This window comes from Lontra canadensis, unplaced genomic scaffold (genome assembly GCF_010015895.1).
Source record: "Lontra canadensis isolate GAN:19392208 unplaced genomic scaffold, GSC_riverotter_1.0 scaffold28, whole genome shotgun sequence".
In the NCBI taxonomy this organism is placed as follows: Eukaryota; Metazoa; Chordata; class Mammalia; order Carnivora; family Mustelidae; genus Lontra; species Lontra canadensis.
In genome coordinates this window covers 15,833,845-15,851,008 of record NW_022631022.1, presented here as the reverse complement: position 1 = coordinate 15,851,008, position 17,164 = coordinate 15,833,845, and the positions used below count along the sequence as shown (strand labels likewise).

The following is a 17,164-nucleotide window of genomic DNA, read 5'->3' as shown; positions in this document are numbered from 1 at the left end:
CTTTTCCTTAAAAGAAAAAAAAAAAGACCAAGAAGAAGGGAGGAAAACAAAAACAAAAACAAAAAAAAACAACCCAAATCCTAATACCTCAGAACATTTTGGTACCAAAGAGTGGCACCTACAGGAGACGATTTTTCCTGTAAACTGTTTGGGCTCCAAGGAAAGACTGAAAGCTACAAGAAATCGCCACAGTGCCAGGACCGGTGTCCCCACCCAACCCCGGGTCCTTCAGCCCTGCTGTGACCCCTGGGGTGGGCCCGGGTTGGGCAGGGGGTGGGGGGGGAAGAGTATCCCTTCGGACTCCCAACTCTTATAGGTTGATTACGCTTTTCCCCTCTAGGGAGAGAGGAGGGGGTCTGAAGCAGGAAAGGGGGAGAAGGCATTTTATAAAGGACATCGATTCTCTTTTTATTCAAAAAAAAAAAAAAAAAAAAAAAAAAAAAAAAGCACCCACATCAGTTTTGCTATTTTTCTCTGGTAGCTCCCTGAGCTGAGTTGCTATGCTTTCCTCTTTCTGTCCTTTGAAGGTTGTATCCGAAGATCACGAAGGGCCAGAGATGGAGTTCCTTTACGCCTCCACCTCTCCTCACCATAACCGAGTGTGCACCAAAGAGAGAGAGAGAGAGAGAGAGAGAGAGAGAGAGAGGAAAAAAGGAAAGAGAAAGAGTCAGACCCCTGAGACAGAGGGAGGCAAGCGCAGGCGGCCACAAGAAGTCCGACCTTCGTCAGCCCAGCTGGCCACCAAGCAAGCCTTGCCAGGGTCCTGACAGGCCTCAGGCTGTTCCCGAGCCCACGGGGAGGTACGCTCATCCCAGGGACCCCACTTCCTAGTCAGTCTGGTCACTGGCTGCGGCTCCCTTCCTCTGCCCCCTCCACGCCCTCTCCATTTGGCTCCCCCTCCCGGCCGCCCCTTCCCAGATGGGGATGTCCCTTTAAAAAAAAAAAAAAAAAAAAAAAGCCACCACCACGAGTGGGTTACAAATACAGCAGGCGAAGTACACGGCTAGCGTTTTCGGTGGGAAGGAGCTTCCTTCCCCACTGACCAGTCCGAGATAGAGGAGTCTGTTATTTACATTTTTCACAAACATTGTGCGCTGCACAATAGGGAAAATGAGATTCCCCCCTCCCCCAGCACAAGCACGTGGTCCACTCTGGCATCCCCGACCCGTGGCAGGGGCACAGAGCAAAAGAGGGGAAGGAAAGATGGAGATTCATGAGGGCGTCTGTTGGGGGGTTGGAGCCTCAACCCTCCAAAGAGATCTACTTGTAGCATCTGCCAGGGTTGCGGACGGGGAGGAGGAGAGACATCCATCGGAGTCCTTGAGACACAGGGGTCCATGCCCAGCGGTCCGGACTGTGGCGGGCGCACCCTCTCGGCCTGCCGGAGCGCAGCCCTGGACAACTCGGCTGCCCGCCGCCAGCCTCTGCCAGCCTCGGGGCCCCTCGCGGGGTCGCCCTGTCACCGCCGAGTCTGTCTCTCCCAGAGTCTGACAGCCCAGTTAGAGTCCTTGTTTAGTAGATGACCTCATAAACCGTGGCCTTCTTGTCACCAGAGCCTGTTACAATATATTTGTCATCTGCCGAAATGTCACAACTCAAGACAGATGAGGATTCCTTGGACTGCAGGAGGAAGGCGAGGACAGGCAGGAGGGTGGGGGGAGAAAAAAAGGCAGAAACTCACTTTCCTGGTACTCAGCATGACTTCTGCGCTGTGTGTGTCACGCCCCACCTGCCAGCCCCAGAGCTCCAACCCTGAGCACACCCAGCACCACCTGGAGAGGCACTTTCAGGAACAGATGCCCTGTCCTCCGGCTTTCCCACCGGGAAAGGCTCACGAGCTTCTCCCCGGAGTTTACAGACAGGAGTTTACAGCACTTCAGATCAGGGTGTGGGCAGCCACTGGGCCAAGCTAGGAAGGAGACCTACGCCCGACCCGAAGCGTCCCGTGTGACTAGGGAGACTCTGAGGGTTACACATGGGACACTCTGGATGCCATACAGTCCCAGCACAGATCCTGAAAACGTCTTGTAGGCTGGGAGCACACTGTGTGTGCACGTATACACGTGCGTGTGTGTGGTCAAGACTGTGTGTGAGTGAGAGCTGTATGTCGGAACCCAGATCTTGAAAAATCACCAAAAGCCTCTCCCCGCTCTCCCATCTCTTTCCAGACCATCCTCTCCTGCCTCACCTCACTCCTTACCCTGAGGTGTCGAAACACAACCTTACTTGAGTATCAGGCAACACTACTCTGGAAAGAGCTGTCCAGTGCACCACCCGTGAGTGCTCAGTACACCAGCCAGAACCAAGAACATGACTTAACTCCCTGCTCTAGAAATCCCGTAGAATTCCCGCTTAAAAGCCCTCGCCCCATGGGTCAGAGGCCATGAGCAGCAGTGTGTGGCCCGCTGATGTGTCCCAGGACTTGGCTCCGGGGGACCCATCCCGGACCCCCAGCACGTAAGGGCTGGAAGGGGCCATCCCCATCCCCAGGGGGAGGCCCAGACCTGGGGCAGGAGCCGGGGACCCCAGGGCGGTACCTGGAATATGCTGGCTCCGTACGGCGTCCTCCAGGCATTGAGGAGATTGTCTTTCCCAGTGCTCACGAACCACTTGCCTGCAGGCGGGTGGCAAAGGGAACGTCAGCTCATGGCTCACTGCCTTGGAAAGCAAGACCCACCCCAGACACGGCTGGCTGCCATGGAGAGGTGGTGTGGGCCACAGCTGGACTCCCGGCTGGTGGGGGGCATTTCATAAGGGAGACCTGTAATGGACTCACAGACCCTCCCAGTACGAACTCTCTGCAGTCCCAGGCAGGGGCGGGGGGGCGGTGGGCACAGCCGGGATAGAGAACAGTAGGATTTGCACTTCATCACAGTCATTGCCCTTCCCCAAAAGATTCTTTTTAAAGCCACCAGCTGAGTGACCCTTCTCAGTTTTACAACTGGAAGGCGGCAGAAAGCGCTAGAAATGGCAGAGCCCTGAGGTCTGGAGACCCAGCCAGCCGCAGGCAGAGATGGGCTGGTGCTTGGGCTCTGCAGGGCTCTGCCTGTGCTAATGCACTCCTGCTCCCCAAAGTCGCATGGGGGCCCTAGGCCGCTTCGGAGAAAGAACCCCCGGCAGGCGGAGACGATGGGGAGAGCTGAGGTTGCGCAGCCAGACCAGGGAGAAGCAGATCCAACCTGGGGCTGTCTGCCACCACAGCCCACAGTCTTAGGCTGCTGCCATGAGTGCTTGGTACCCTGTGGCCGTATCTGCATCCAAGGGACAGGACGGCGGGGTGGGGGGAGGGGGCCGCGGACGCTGAACATGAATGACAGCAGTCGGGATCGGGAGGCTGGATTCCAGGACGTGGCTGGCGCAGAGGCTCTGCCTTGCTCTCAGCTTTGGGCCCCCCTTTGCGCAGAGGGCAGGCCAGGCTGCCCGGGGTTCCCGGCCCCCTGAGGCTCACCGCAGTAGGCAAACTTCAGTGATAGCACGCAGCTCTCGTGCAAGTGCAGCTGGTACTTGTCCGGCTTGGTGTGGTGCAGGACCTCCACGTTGCTGCTCTCCATGCCCACAGCCAGCCACTCCCCAGTGGGGCAGTAGCCCAGTGAGAAGATCTGCAGGGGGCAGCAGACCAGACTCAGCTCCTCTATCCCCCAACCCTCCACCTGGGGCCCCAGGGGCTCCTTGAAGGCCCTGCTCAGGGACCCCCGGGCCCACTGTTCCCCTTCCCATCACATCCCCACCTGCAAGGCAAAGCCCCTCTCCTCTCCCTCAGCCCTGGAATGCCTTTTAGGGGCCAGGACATAGGGGCTCAGAGAGGTCGCTGACTCTAAAAAGTAAGTGGTAGAGCCAGCATTCCAACTCAGAGGTGGCACAAGTGTTTCACTTTCAAAGTTACTTTGTCCCTGCGACTTTAGCCTTTCCTTAATGAAAAAAGTGAATAGAAACGTTAAAATACTAAATACGTATGGTTAAAACATTTAAACGAATAACACAAACAATAACGGAAAATAAGGCTACCCGACATCCACAGAACATCCTCTACGAGCCGGACTATGGCGAAGGCTTTTAGAGGGACCACTTCAGATGCTCACACCACACCTACAACATAGCTACTACCGTGCCCATCCCACAAGGGAAGAAAAAACTGGGGCCAAAGTGCTCAACAACAAAGGAGCTAAGAATCCAATCACAGCAGCTGCGTCAAGTACATCCAAGTCCGGGGCCTTCTTTCTCCATTCTATTCTATTGCTGCCTCCTCCAGGAAGCCCTCCGAGGTGGCTCAAGTTGGTCACAGGTCCATTTGCAATGACCACCTGTGAGGGCTCCCTTGTCCCATGACCCAGCCACTGGGACCCCCGAAGGGAAGGGCACATGCTGTCCTGGGGGAGGGGAGGAGCGCGCACACCTGGGAGGTGAAGTCATGCTGCTGCAGCTGGCGGCCCTCGCGCAGGTCCCAGGAGCGCACGGTGTTGTCCAGGCCTCCGGTCCACAGCTTGGTGCCATCGTGGGAGATGTCTATGCAGCTGGCCCCATCTGTGTGACCCTGGAACTGCCTACGGAGGCCAAGCAGGGAGAAGGAGTGAGCCCTCCGGACCCACTGACCACCAAGGCCAGCTGTGTCTGAGCAGAAGAGGAAACTTAGGCCGAGAAGGGGGTGGACCGTGCACCCACGGCCATCCGGTGAGCTTGCAGTAGAGCTGGGTCTCCTCCCCCGGGACGGGGTCATAATGGAGGCAAGATTTGCATGGGGCCGCCACTCCTGAGGCCCCACGACAACCACCAAGTGACACTGCTCCGACCGCCCGGGTGCCGATGCCCTCCTTCCTCAGTTCCCTCCCTCTGCTTGTCTCCAGTGCTCTGGATTCTATGCTCCCCTCTCCTAGGAGCCTTCTGCAGAGGTGCCCTCTGTCCCCACCCACACCAATCACTTGACACATGGCTGCCCCTCAGCCGGCCCACTCTAATGTGACCACCCCACAGCCAAAGCACCCCGGGCAGGACCCTGTTATGACCAACACGACCTTCCCGAGAACGAAGCTCCCCTGCCCCCTGGTGCAGCCGCACCTGACCAGGGTCTGGTTGTGCAGGTCCCACACGGCGATGTTGCCGTCGCTGCAGCAGGAGAAGCAGACTTTGGCGTCAGGGCTGATGGCCAGGGCGTAGCAGGCAGGGGCTGAGGATGTCAGCTCGGCCTTGATGCGGGGCGTGGGTGAGGCCAGGTCCCAGATGGTGAGCGTGCTGGCCTCGCCACCCACAATGAGCGTGCGCCCGTCGGGGAGCAGCTTGCACGAGCGGATGTAGTTGTCCCTGTTCTGGAGGGAGAAGGGGCAACGTTGAGCTCTGGCCACCCCTCCTCCCAGGGACCAGAAGAATCCCACCCAGCGACACTAAGTGTCCTCCGGAGGCCGTCCCCTCCCCCACCCACAACCCTTCAATCTTTCGTGCATGTCTTTACCAACCCTGGCAAGCTCAGTATTATCTCCACTTAAGGATGGTAAACCCAGGGCTCAGGGGTCCACCAGCCAGCTTGCTGCCCAGCCAGGGTGCCCCTTCACCAGCCAGAGGAAATGTCTGTGGTCCTGGGGCCTCTCACCAGGCAGTCCAGCTGGGAGATCGGGCTCTTGCTGCCTGGCTGGCTGATGTCCCAGATCTTCACACAGCCCTTGCCCCCCGTGTAGACATGCCGCGTGGGGTTGCTGATGGTCACAGCACACACCACCTCCCCGTGGCTCAGCGTGTTGATCTGACGGGCATGGCGGGGGATGCCGGGACCAGCCAAGGCGTCGTGGGGGAAGGGCACGGGCTGCATCTGCCCGTCAGCACTCACGTGGAAAGAGTACGCCCTAAAAGGGAGAACCCGTCCCTTCCGTCATCCCCAATCTTCTCAGTTCCCACGAGTCCAACCCAGGTCAGATGGCACCACCCTGACTGGTGCACCTCTGCACCCCACTCCCCAAATCTTAGGGAACCCAGGCACCCCAACCTCCTTGGCCTGGCTCTACAGGGTAGGGGGCTGCTTAACAACCCAGCCTTGACTTCTGCTCCTGCCCCCAGACCCTTGGCTCTAGACCGCGTCATTGGCCCCACATGGGGCTTTCCTACCATCTCTAAATCCCTTTCCTACCATCTCTAAATCCCTGTGGAAACGGTTCGGCTTGAAGGTCATCTCTTCCTTTGCAAGCCCAGGGGTTAACAGGGAGGGGAAGAGGTGTGCCCCCCAGGATGAATCATGGAGTGCATGTTGGAGCCAGAGGTGAGCCAGCATGGTCTGCCTGCTATTTTAGGCCACTGTGGGTGCTAGCTAGGGGTGCTTCCCTCAACTCAAACCCAGAGGAGCTCCTGAGGCCGGGGTGCTCACATCATTGGGCTAGGGAGGCCCCATCAATGGAGGTGTGCTCCCCAGCCCCCTCTCAGTTCCCCACTCAGCAGGAGCCCCAGGGCCGATCAGGAGTATGGCCAGGCAGCTGTTTCCTGCGGCTCCAACCTGGTATCTGCATACCTCTAGGGGGCAGATACCTTCTCAAGGCCAAGGCCAAGGTCAGGGCCAGGGCCAGGGAGAGGGGTAGGGGTTTGTGTGCCTTCCCCAATGAGCATGCAGTAAGCCAGCCAGAACTTACGGTTTCCCACCAGGAATGGAGGCAAGGCTTGAGGGAAGGCCAGTGGCCCGCATGGGAGGGTGAGGGTCAAAACCAACCTGTAAGGCAAGATAAGGCCAGCCCTTAGTGAGGGAGGCCGCCTCGCAGTCCCTACCCTCAGCCTCTTCCTTCACCATTTCCTACGTCCTGCCCACAGTGCTCCCTCTTCAAAACCCAGAAGACAGAGCACAGCCTATGGTCTCAGAGGAAAAACAGGTCCAGCAGGCCAGGTGTCTTGCCCAGGACAGTGGGAGGGACAGGGTGCCAGTCCAGACACTACCAACTGTGAGCCAGTACCCTTGAGCCCCACATCCCCAGTGCTCCCTGTCCCACCAGGCAGAGCTGACCTGGCCCCACTTCCTTCTCTCCCCTGGTGTCCAGTGGGCCCGTCACAGGGAGAGGAGGCCACCCAGGAGAGAAACCATCTCCTGAGAAAGAATCCCTCCCTGCCGACCCAAATCCAAACTCATTCTTGGTATGGGAAGCAGCCTCATTTACCAAACCCAGGCTATGTGGAAGTCACGGAACTCCTTTTGGGATTCCCATCCCCATGGAGCCCAGAAAAAGAGAGCAGTCCCACTTTCCAGATGGAAAAAGATGACTTGGGCAGGGGGAGGGGCGGGCCTGAGTTGCATAAGGTCTTTTGACGACTAATAAGCCAAATGGGGGTAGGTCTGCTGACCCCAAAGCTTTGTTCCTTTCTTTTTCTAATAAACACTCTGCCCCAGAGGCAGCTGCCTGACAACCCCCACCAACTCCCTACTCCTTTCCCAGTCCCCCCCAACCCCCGCACAAAAGGAGCCAAAAGGTCTACGTACAGCTCCAAAGCTCACCATTGGCGATCGGCCATAGGCAGCGGCGGCGGCAGCAGCAGCTGCGCTCATCTGCGGTGGGATGTTGTGAAGGCTGGCGTAGGCGCTCGGGCTGGTGAGCGAGCCGTTCATCTCGTGGTGGCTCATCATGGCAAAGGGGGCCGCGTAGGAGCTGGTAATGGAGATGGGCGTGCGCAAGGCCGAGGCTGCAAGGAGGAGGGTGTCAGCTGGGGGCTGGGGGGCACCAGGGGGAGCGGGCCCACCCCTCCTTCCAGGACAAAGCTCGGGCCACCAGGATGCCTCCCAGCCCTGCAGCAACCCTTCCTACACTCAAAAAGCTTCCTGCTCCAGGCCGTCCTCTTGGACTGACCCCATTTAACTGGGATCCTGGTCCTCGCAGTCCGGAAGGTTCAAGCCGAGAGACGTGCCCACTTCTTACAGAGCAGGACATGGAGGCCCAGAGAAGGGAGTTGCTGAGAGTGTCACAGAACTAATGACACAGTTGGGGACAGACTACAGGTGTCCTGACCTATCTGAAGTGCCTTGCACACGCCGAGTCCAACAGTGGCCTCAGTGAGCCCTTGACATCAGTGTTGACCCACCAGGTGTCCATGTCCTCTTCAAACCTGACCGTGGAGTCCCCCTGGAGGCAGGTCCCAAGAGAGCCCCAACTCCCACATAGTGCTCAGAGCTCTGGCCTAGCCATGCAGCTCCAGCCCTGGCCCGGGCAGACCCCAACCCTCCAGCGCGGTCGCCCCAGCCCCAGCGTGCCTACCCATTATACCTATCGGGTCCATGCCTGGAGGTTTGCCCGGCATCGACCGGAGCCCTGGGGTCGTGCTGGTGCCTGGAGTCGGGGCATCGTTCCTTGGAGTAGGCGTGTTGGACTTGAGCCCAGGGGTGGAGGACTTGTCGTTCTGAACAGGGAAGACACCAAGATTCCTTTCTCTCAAGAGGCGGGCATCTGGAACTGGCCACACTACCCAGTGCCGGCCCCAGTTCTGAATCTTCTGCCCAACAGCCCCTCAATTCTTGCCCAACCTTATTTGGCTGGGACTGTGGCAATTGTTCCCATTTTACAGATGCAGTAACCAAGGCTCGGGAACATTTCACTGGTAGCACAGGGCCCAGGCAATAAGTGGGAAAGCCAGTGTTTGAACTGGGGCCAAACCCCAATCCATGTTCTTCATACGCCACCCCTCTACCCTCTAATTATGACCACTCCAGCTTGTCCCTTTTCCAGAACCTTCTCCCTCCACCCCAACCTGCCCCAGCCCTCCGCTTCTGTGGCACCAGCGACAGACCCCACATACATGACCAAGGTCTTTGGTCTTGGAGGAAGGTGTGCTGCTGGAGGAGGCTACGGAGGCGGGGCTAGTGGGGGCGTCCTTTTTCAGGCCGCGGGCCTTGTCCAGCCCATTTTCAGGAGGGGAGTGTGCCGGGCTGACCCGGGGCGTCGCGGGGTCCTAAAAGCACAAGGGACGCAGAGATGCACTGACAGCCACAACCAGCCAGGAGTCTTCCCTGTGCCAGGGACGGGGAGGGAGCGCAACGGCTGCCGGGGAGGGGGCTGGGCAGAGAGACGGGAGCCCCTGAAGTGGGGGGTCTGGTCTCACCCCTTTATCCCACAGATGGGGAGACTGGGGCCTGGTGGGGAGGTGGGGGACGGTGACCATCCCAGGACCAGACACAAGTTCAGGACTCAAATCTGGGCAGTGGGACCTCTTGGCCTCGTGCAGCTCTCTCCAGGTCCTCCTTCCCTGCTGAAGCAGGTCCCAAGGGGCTCATGACCCCTACCCTCAAGATGCTGGGGTGGGGGGATGGGAGGGAAGAACAGAGCTAAACCTGGAGGACCATGGGGAACAGGAGCCGGCCCTTGCCTGGGACCTCTGAGGCATGCTTGCGCTCCCTCCCCTGAGCTCCTGTCCTAGGAACCCAGGCCACCATGCAAGCCAAGCCCTGTCCTCCTCCTCCTGAGCAGCCCAAGGCCCCAACACCAGAGGCCTCGCTGCCCTGCTCAGGCTACCAGCACACTGGAGCAGCACCCGAGACACACAGCTCCCAGCCAGGGGACGGGCCGCCTAGAACCACCCCAAGCAGAGCACTCCGCAACCCAGGCCTGTCTGTGCTCACCTCGTTGGAAACATCCACCACCAGATCGTCACTCTTGTCCCCGTCACTGTCCTGCAACCAAGAAAGAAGCCTGTTGGGGGGCCACTCCCACCCACGCTGAGCCTGAAGCACCCCCTGCTTCTAGCACTGGAGTCTGAACCCGGGGCCAAACCCCACCGTCCGCACGTTCTCCCCTCTGGCCCACCGACGTCAACGGTCTGCTTGCCCAGGCCCTGGCCGTCGTCTGGGTCACTGCGCTCCACGCTCACTGGCCTCACCCACACCCGCCCCATTATCCTTGGCTCCTTCCAGCGGCTTTGCGGCCACCATCACAGACGAGGAAGTGTGCTAGCCTCATGTCATCGCTTCCGCCACTCTGTGTGGGAGGGGTGACCTGCCTCGTCTCCCAGAAACGCAGCCGAGGCCCTCAGGTGACACGCCCAGAGCCACAAGCAGCAAAGCATGGCCTTCCCCCTGGTCTCAGTTCTCATCCTAACAGCCCGGCCCACAGCAGACCCTGTGACCGCAGGGTAGGCTCAAAGCACGGGGGCACCGGGGACAGCCCCCTGAGGCAGACCAGGATTGTGGGAGGGCCATCATGGCAGCATGGGGTGCCCTGGCCTGTGTTGGGGGGGCACCCACAGTTCCCCTCAGTTACTCCCCGTCCTGGCCATGGCCCATGTGCTCACAGAGTGTGTGTATGATCCTGACCCCCCGACCAGGCAACCCAGCAACCCACCCCCATGCCTCTGACTCACCCACGAGTCAGGCCTGTAGGTGCTCCCATGCCCCAGACCCCAGCCCCAGCCTCGTGGCGCCCACTAGACGTACGTATCGGCTCAGACTATCCTTCTCCTCGGCTTTCCGCTTCTTGGCTTCCATGCTGTAGTCCGCGGAGCCCCGGTGCTTTTCACTGGCCCGGAGGCTTTCTGAGGGCGACACGGAGTTATTCTGGAAACCAGGAGGAGAGTCAGTGTGAACGTTTCGTGCACCCCGAGACACAGCTAGGCGCAGGGGTCTCGAGGTCAGCGGAGGTGTTGTTTGTGTCCTGTCATCCTCCCCCCACGGGATCTTCGCCAGGGAAGCCTTCCCAGCTCCCCAGACGGGGTCTCTATGTTGCGGGGAGCCCTGGGGGCACCATTCTCTTTTGTAGCCATGACGCAGCTGTTACATAAACAGGCTTGTGCTGAGCTCTCTGCTTCCCAGCCTGTGGGATCTTCCATTCTTTTTTTTGGGGGGGTCTTCCATTCTGAGAACTGGATCACCCCTCCTTCACTCCCCACCTTGGGCCGGCCCTGTGTATTTGCTCAAAGAAGGGACAAGAGAAATTTGCACGGAGTCTTGAAAGATGGGTCTCAGTGGACACACGGGGAACCGCATCCAACACTGCCTAGCTCAACTGGAATGGGGAGACGGACAGGGAGGGAGGATGTCGGGTTGCCAATAAGCCTTCTCTACATATGGGGGGGCAACTTGGCATTTTGTATAAACATTCTACCCCCCCACCCCATGCGAGGCCTTGAGCCACTTCAGAGAAAGTGTTAGAAAGAAACAAGAATTCCAACTTCATGAAGCCTTTCCCTCTGCAAGGCAGGGAAAGGCGAAAGGGCAGATGGAATCGTGTCCTGAGAGGTTGGGAGACGTGCCCAAAGCCCCCATGGGGGGCAACATGAAGGAAACCTGAGCGGGGCCTGGAAGGGCTCAATGAGTTCCCCCTTCAAACTCCAAAGCAGGCAAGCTCAGCAACAGTTTGGAATCCAAGGGCTGGGAAGAGCGGGTCAGGGCCGGCAGACCAAGCTGGACCAGCACAGGCAGGCGGAGAGCATCCCACAGAGGATGGAGTCCAGCTGGCTTGGGGCCCTGACGGGGGCCAGGAACGGCCCACATGGTGGCCGGCAGCACAGGGCTGGGGAGCAGGGAGGGAGGAGCTACCGGCCACAGCACCTGCCAGCCGGCCTGTGCCCTCCAGACCCAGGCCAGGACGGTATCAGAACCGATACCCCTCCAGGGGGCCGCTGAGATCTACTCCTTTCTAAGAAACCAAACTACACTCCTTCATCCCTGAGCACTCATTCCCCGCCTCTCCTAAGCACCCACCCTAGATCAGGCCAGAGGCTGGGTGCCAGGGATGGAGGAAGGAGCCAAACACAGCCCCTGCTCTCCTGGGGCGCACAGCTGGACTGCAGGGCCGGGCAAGGCCGGTCTGGCCACGTCCCCTGGCAGTGTGGACGTGCTGGACATGGCCACGCAGGGAACCCAGAGAGATGCGGGCAGAGGACAGCGAAAGGCCAGGGGCTATGGGGGGGGGCGGGTAGGGAATGAGCCTCTACCTCCCATCTCCCCCACTCTCCTGGAGGCCAGTGCTGGTGTTTGGAGGGGAGGGATGGTGTGGGAACCGCAGAACTTCATTTCCTTTCCTAAGCCGGTTCCTGCGCAGCCCTTCCCTGCCAAGTTTCTGCCTGAAGCAAATTAAAATGGCAGAGTTATCAAGCCTTGAAGAAAAAATGGAGGTCCTAATGGAAGTGCAGCTCAGCTTTCCCCAGCGCTGGGCGGGAGCGGCGGCGAGGCGCGCACAACCGCAATTCAATTAGCTGCTGCGAGCCTGGCCCAGAAACCAGCCGCATTTCATTTCCTCCCACGGCAGCGGCCACCCCGCGCTGGGCAGCGAGGCTCCTGGGCGGGCGGGCAGGCGGGGAGTGGGGCAGAGGAGGCGCTCGGCTGCTCAGCTTTCTCCCTGCGACCCGGTCCGTGGCTCGGGGAACAGCGAGCCCTTTCTTCTCCTGCAGTCAGGCTGAAAACCCTCGCCGCTACTGGAGAGAGTCATGTCAAGCATTTAGCGGCATCGATCCAGCCCGCCTCTGGCTGGCAGGCGGCCAAAAAACTAAGTATTTTTTATTGCTTCGGCGAGGCAAGGAAATATGAATGAAGCTACCTCTAATTGGACTCCAGACTAACCCCTCCGGGACAGCTTCCAGCCCGCCCAGCCGTCCCCCTCCCGCTCGGCCGCAGCCCTGTCCTTCCTGCGGGGGCCTCATCTGTTGACAACCTGCTTTGCAAAGGGCTGCTCGCGGCAGGCTGCAGGGCCGAGGCTGCCACCGCCCCGGGATAGATGGCGGCTTGACTCCTCACCCCCCCAACCCCACTCCCGATAGTCTGGGAGCCCAAGGGGGCCCCCTCTCTTGGAGTCTGCCGAGCACGGGTGTGGACCAGCACTGTGGAGTGAGGAGCTCAGCTCTTGGGGGGTTCCCCAGGGGATTCTTGGAGCAGAAAGCTTTCACAGACGGGGCACAAAGCCAAATGCAAACAGCAATGGGGAGGAGGACGTGAAGACAGAGGGCGTCGGGCGTCAAACCCTCATGTCACTCAGCAGCAGGTTGTGTTAACCAGGTCACCTCCCGGAGGCTGGGCGCTGCTGTGAAGGGGTCTCCTAAGCGGAGAGGCTTGGCTGCACAGGAATATGTCCGTGGCACAGACTAAGAAACTGCAGCTCAGGGAGGCCGAGAGCCACTCAGTGTCCCATGAAGCCGGGACCAGACCCAGGCCTGGAGGGGTCCAGTCCAGCCTATCTAGGCCAGCCCAACTCTCCAAAAATGCCACTTTCTGAGGATCAACGCTCAAGCAATCAAAATGGACTTTCAGCTTCCCTTTCGGATATACCCTAGCCGTTGCTGGGCCCCAACGTGCACCCGGATTTCTGAGCACGTCGGCAAGTCAAGAGGGGACGAGAACGCCGTTGCTAATTGGGAGGTTTAAAAAGTCAGTCTGGTGGAGGGCCGGGAGGAGGGAAGGGGGTCGGGAGGGAGCTGCCCGAGGAAGCTGCCATCTAGATGGTTAGTTAACTGCCTGACCTTCCAAGTCCTACTTAACACGAGGTAATAACCAAAGCCATCCTTGCAGATTAGATGGCCCCAGATACAAGGACAGCGATGAGGAATAAAATAGCTTTGCTAATCGCTGGAGGATTTTTTTTTTATCCAGACTCCACTGTGCTTATTCAGAAGGCTTATTCACTTGAAACAGAGCCTCTGAGCCTCAGTGTGATCAGGAAGATTTACGACAAATCTCAGAGCTGGCAGACGCGCAGAATGCCTGGCCCTGATGCTCGCTCGCTAGCACCTTCTTAAACCGAGTTTAAGCCCAGAACACGGACAAACCTCAGGCATTGGGAGGAAGGGAGGATGATACAGGATCAGACAGGGGCAGCCAACTTGGGAGGAGGAAAGCGACCCCGCCCAGGACACCAGACCCCTAGGCTGCTTGTGGGGGCCTGGGGACTCCACGAACTGGTCAGCTGACCTCTCTGGTAATCACCACTCATAAAAAAGAGGGTTAGAGCTCACTTAAAGCTACTCGTTGGCCAAATGATGGGTGGAAAGGCTGGCAAGACCCTCCCCCACAACCCCAGGATCCCACATGGTCCCTCTTCCTTCTCCCCCCACCAGCACCCCACACTCCACAGGCTCCAGAGGGCTGACACTTACCGCACTGGATTCTCTTTCTTTGGGGATGGAAGGCCCGGACAGGAGGAGGGTCAGGCCCCCCAAGAGAAAAAGACAAAAAAAAAAAAAAAGGTCAGTCTTATGCAGCTGGCTTTTATGCTTTGCTCATTGATGGGTTTTAAAATGGGCAGCAGACCTAGCTCTCTGAGTCACTGTGGGTCAGCCAAGGCAGGGTCATTAGGTGACATTTCCCACTTTGCAAGTTAACCGCCTCCATTCCCCATGCTCTCTCCCTGGCCACCAGTCCCGGGTGGGGCAGGGGCCGTGGCCCTACTCTCCCTGACATGCCAACAAGGGGACCCAGATCCCTGGTCAGCACTTTTTAAAGCTACCCATTTGCAAAGGATCTGGGTACTGAGCATGTTATTGTTTCAAAGAAACAAACAAATAAAGGAACTGTGGGATTGTTTTTTTTTTGTTTTTTTTTTAAACTAACACCACACTGTGTGCCTTTGCAGAGAAGCTTCTATCATTCTGCGTGGCCAAGCATAAGCTCCCGGACTCTCCTCTCTGCTATAAGGACACCCTCTCCCCTGCCTAGTGCACCAGCCCTCTGCAGGGACACACAACTCAGTCTCTGTTTCCCACACTCTGCTGCTGCCTTGGTGCTCTGGCCTGGGCCAGATGTCCTGGGCAATAGCCAAGGGCCAATAAGATTCTGGTGCACACCTTCCACTCGCACAATTTCTGCAGGTCAATTCTATCTCAATAAAACGGGGGAAAAAATGTCTAAGGGCAGACCACACGACATGGCAACTTTTGAAAAAGGGCCTGCCAGGGAGCCATGACTGTTCCTTCCCCAGCAATCACGATCTCTGCTTAAAGACAGTCGACTTGTAAGTCTTTACTTGAGTGCCAACTGTGTACCTTTTCCAAGGCACCTGCGTTGGTGAGACACATACGCTAAGTTAAAACCCGGAATGTGGCCCCTGTTCTTGAAGGACTGATGCTCTTGGGTGAGGACAAAACACTCTCTAGGGGCAGGCTACAAGAGGACAGCAACCAAGGGCTCCTTCTTGGGACCCCAGCTCTTCAACTCTCCTGGAAAAAAGCTGCCAGCGCAGACTGGAAGGCATGTTAAAGGAATGGGCCCTTTAGAGATAGGCAGCATTTAGCTGGGATGATGGAGGCTGCACGAGAGGCATTCCAGGCCAGAGAATTCCAGGTTCACAGCAGGGATGGAGGGGTAGTCATGGAGGGTGGAGCTCTGGCTTCCATGTACCAGAAATCTGACAGACGGCTCCCCATCTTTTGCTGGCCCCAGGGCGACAACCCCTGCTGTGTCCCCTCGCAGTGGGACCTACCTACAGGATCCCCGCCCCCAGCCCAGCCCTGCCCTCTGCCCCAGCTCTGGGCCGCACCTCTGTGGTCCAGCTCATGGTGGTTCTTCTCGTCCTTTACCGTCAGGTGGGCCTGGCTGCCCAGGGCACCAAGCGCCAGCAGCCCCGAGCTGCTCCCCGTCACCGGGGGGATCCCTGGAGGCTGCAGGCCTGACGGGTGGGGAGGCAACTGGACCGGGGGGCCATGCGTGGCGTGGGAGAGGTGCTGGGCCTGGAGCTGCTGTTGCTGCAATGAAGTGGGTGGTGAGCACAGCTGAGCAGGGACGGCGGGGGAGGCTGCTGGGGGGCAGGGGGGATGCCCTCCAAAACTCTTACCGCCCCCAGCTCATTCCACATGCTGTCTGGCTGAAGGAAGCCTGTTAACCGACGGTAGTTTAGGCACCAGACTTTTGTCTCCAAACTCTCCACCCATCCCCCCACCCCAGTTTCCGGACACAATTCCTCAGTGTCCATTTCCAAGCCCCAGATAAATAAAGCATGCATCTCAGGACCAAAGAATCATCGGGGCTCCCTCTCGGTTGAGGGGGCCCGTTTTTAAGCCAGCAGTCACACTTGCTCATGCTTGCATGCCTTCAGACATTCGCAGCCGGTGGTTCCCACCCTGAGCCCATATCCTGGGAAGCCTCCCTAATTCTCAGGAACTCCAGGCTGGCTGGCTGAGCCAGGGCCAGGCCACCTAAGAAAATTCCCGAGATCAAGAGGACCTTGGGGCCAGTGGAATGAAGAGCTGACGTCGCTGGACCTCAGAGCGGAGAACACAGCAGAGACCAGAGTAACAGGAGTGGGGTTTGGAACTAGATGGACCAGGATTCCAATCCTGGTTGTGGTGCTTCCTAACTGTGTGTCCTCAGGCAGATGATTCATTAAGTGATCTCACAACAACAGCTAACAAGGAAACCCTACCCAGATTAGCCCCAGAGTGTTATCTTTCCCCCGCCATACCCTACACCCTCTGGACAGCCAGGTCCTCTCCCCAGCAGCCACTACAAATAGCCTTTATCTTACCATTCCTAACTTTGTGCCAAGAACCACAGGAATTGTGGGGCAGGCTATACCCCCGCCAAATACCTCTGAGGAGTGGCCAGGGCCTTGGGTATGCTGACAGCCACCTATGCTGGCATCTTCTCCAGGAACACAAGAGAAGGGGACCGACATTTACGCATGGCACTTTCCAAATATTCTCTCTGACCCTTCCGGCCTGGGTGGCAAAGGAGGGTTTGTGCCCATTTTACAGATGGCAAACTGACACTCAGGGGGCTGGAATGGGTGGCCAGTAATTAGCCAGGTCCAACCACTAGTAGGTGAGACCTGGACTCAAATCTGTCAACCATCGATCTTATCCAACGAGTGTCCCTAAGGAGAGCCCCCCACCCCACCATGACTCCTCAAGTCCGAAGAGCTTGGTGGGGGTGACAAGCTTGCCTGCTGATGTAAACTTGGCTTTTGGGCCAGGCTGGCAGACAACAGAACACAGGGGGAAAGTTTGCAGTCTGGTGGGAGGGGAGGCTCTCAGAGGCAGGAAGTATTTGCAATCGGGGAGAAGGGCTCTGCTCTCCTGACAACCAAGACACAGCAAACTGCAAATCTGGCTCATCTGGAAGTCAATGGGGGAACCCCGGCCACCACCACACTCCTGCGCCCCCCAAAAGGGGGGGTGCTTTTTTATCAGCTCTGGGTCAAAGGCTGGGACCAGTCGCCATTACTCAGAGCTGAAACATCTACTGTTGGATGATTTAGGGAAATTACTGGTGGGCATTGGTCCCTGATACAGAACAAAA

The 17,164-nt window shown here is 58.3% G+C and overlaps 1 protein-coding gene across 14 annotated transcripts in view; it reads right to left on the bottom strand.

The window, feature by feature from the left end:
- Window positions 1-1,206: 1,206 nt before the first annotated feature.
- The window catches only part of TLE3 (TLE family member 3, transcriptional corepressor), a 45,145-nt gene continuing 29,187 nt past the window's right edge, over window positions 1,207-17,164 (bottom strand). For 3 of the 14 annotated variants that reach the window (XM_032864940.1, XM_032864942.1, XM_032864941.1), the window contains 12 exons: window positions 10,379-10,498; window positions 9,569-9,619; window positions 8,749-8,901; window positions 8,211-8,352; window positions 7,442-7,641; window positions 6,606-6,682; window positions 5,582-5,831; window positions 5,053-5,300; window positions 4,394-4,541; window positions 3,449-3,599; window positions 2,538-2,614; window positions 1,207-1,620 (listed from right to left, as the gene is read on the bottom strand). In XM_032864940.1, the coding sequence (XP_032720831.1) occupies window positions 1,513-1,620; window positions 2,538-2,614; window positions 3,449-3,599; window positions 4,394-4,541; window positions 5,053-5,300; window positions 5,582-5,831; window positions 6,606-6,682; window positions 7,442-7,641; window positions 8,211-8,352; window positions 8,749-8,901; window positions 9,569-9,619; window positions 10,379-10,498 (1,725 nt within the window). In that variant the 3' untranslated portion in view covers window positions 1,207-1,512. Of the gene's footprint in view, window positions 1,621-2,537; window positions 2,615-3,448; window positions 3,600-4,393; window positions 4,542-5,052; window positions 5,301-5,581; window positions 5,832-6,605; window positions 6,683-7,441; window positions 7,642-8,210; window positions 8,353-8,748; window positions 8,902-9,568; window positions 9,620-10,378; window positions 10,499-14,028; window positions 14,046-15,407; window positions 15,613-17,164 lie in introns of all 14 variants that reach the window. The other 11 variants (XM_032864930.1, XM_032864934.1, XM_032864932.1 and 8 more) reach the window with 7 other exon arrangements.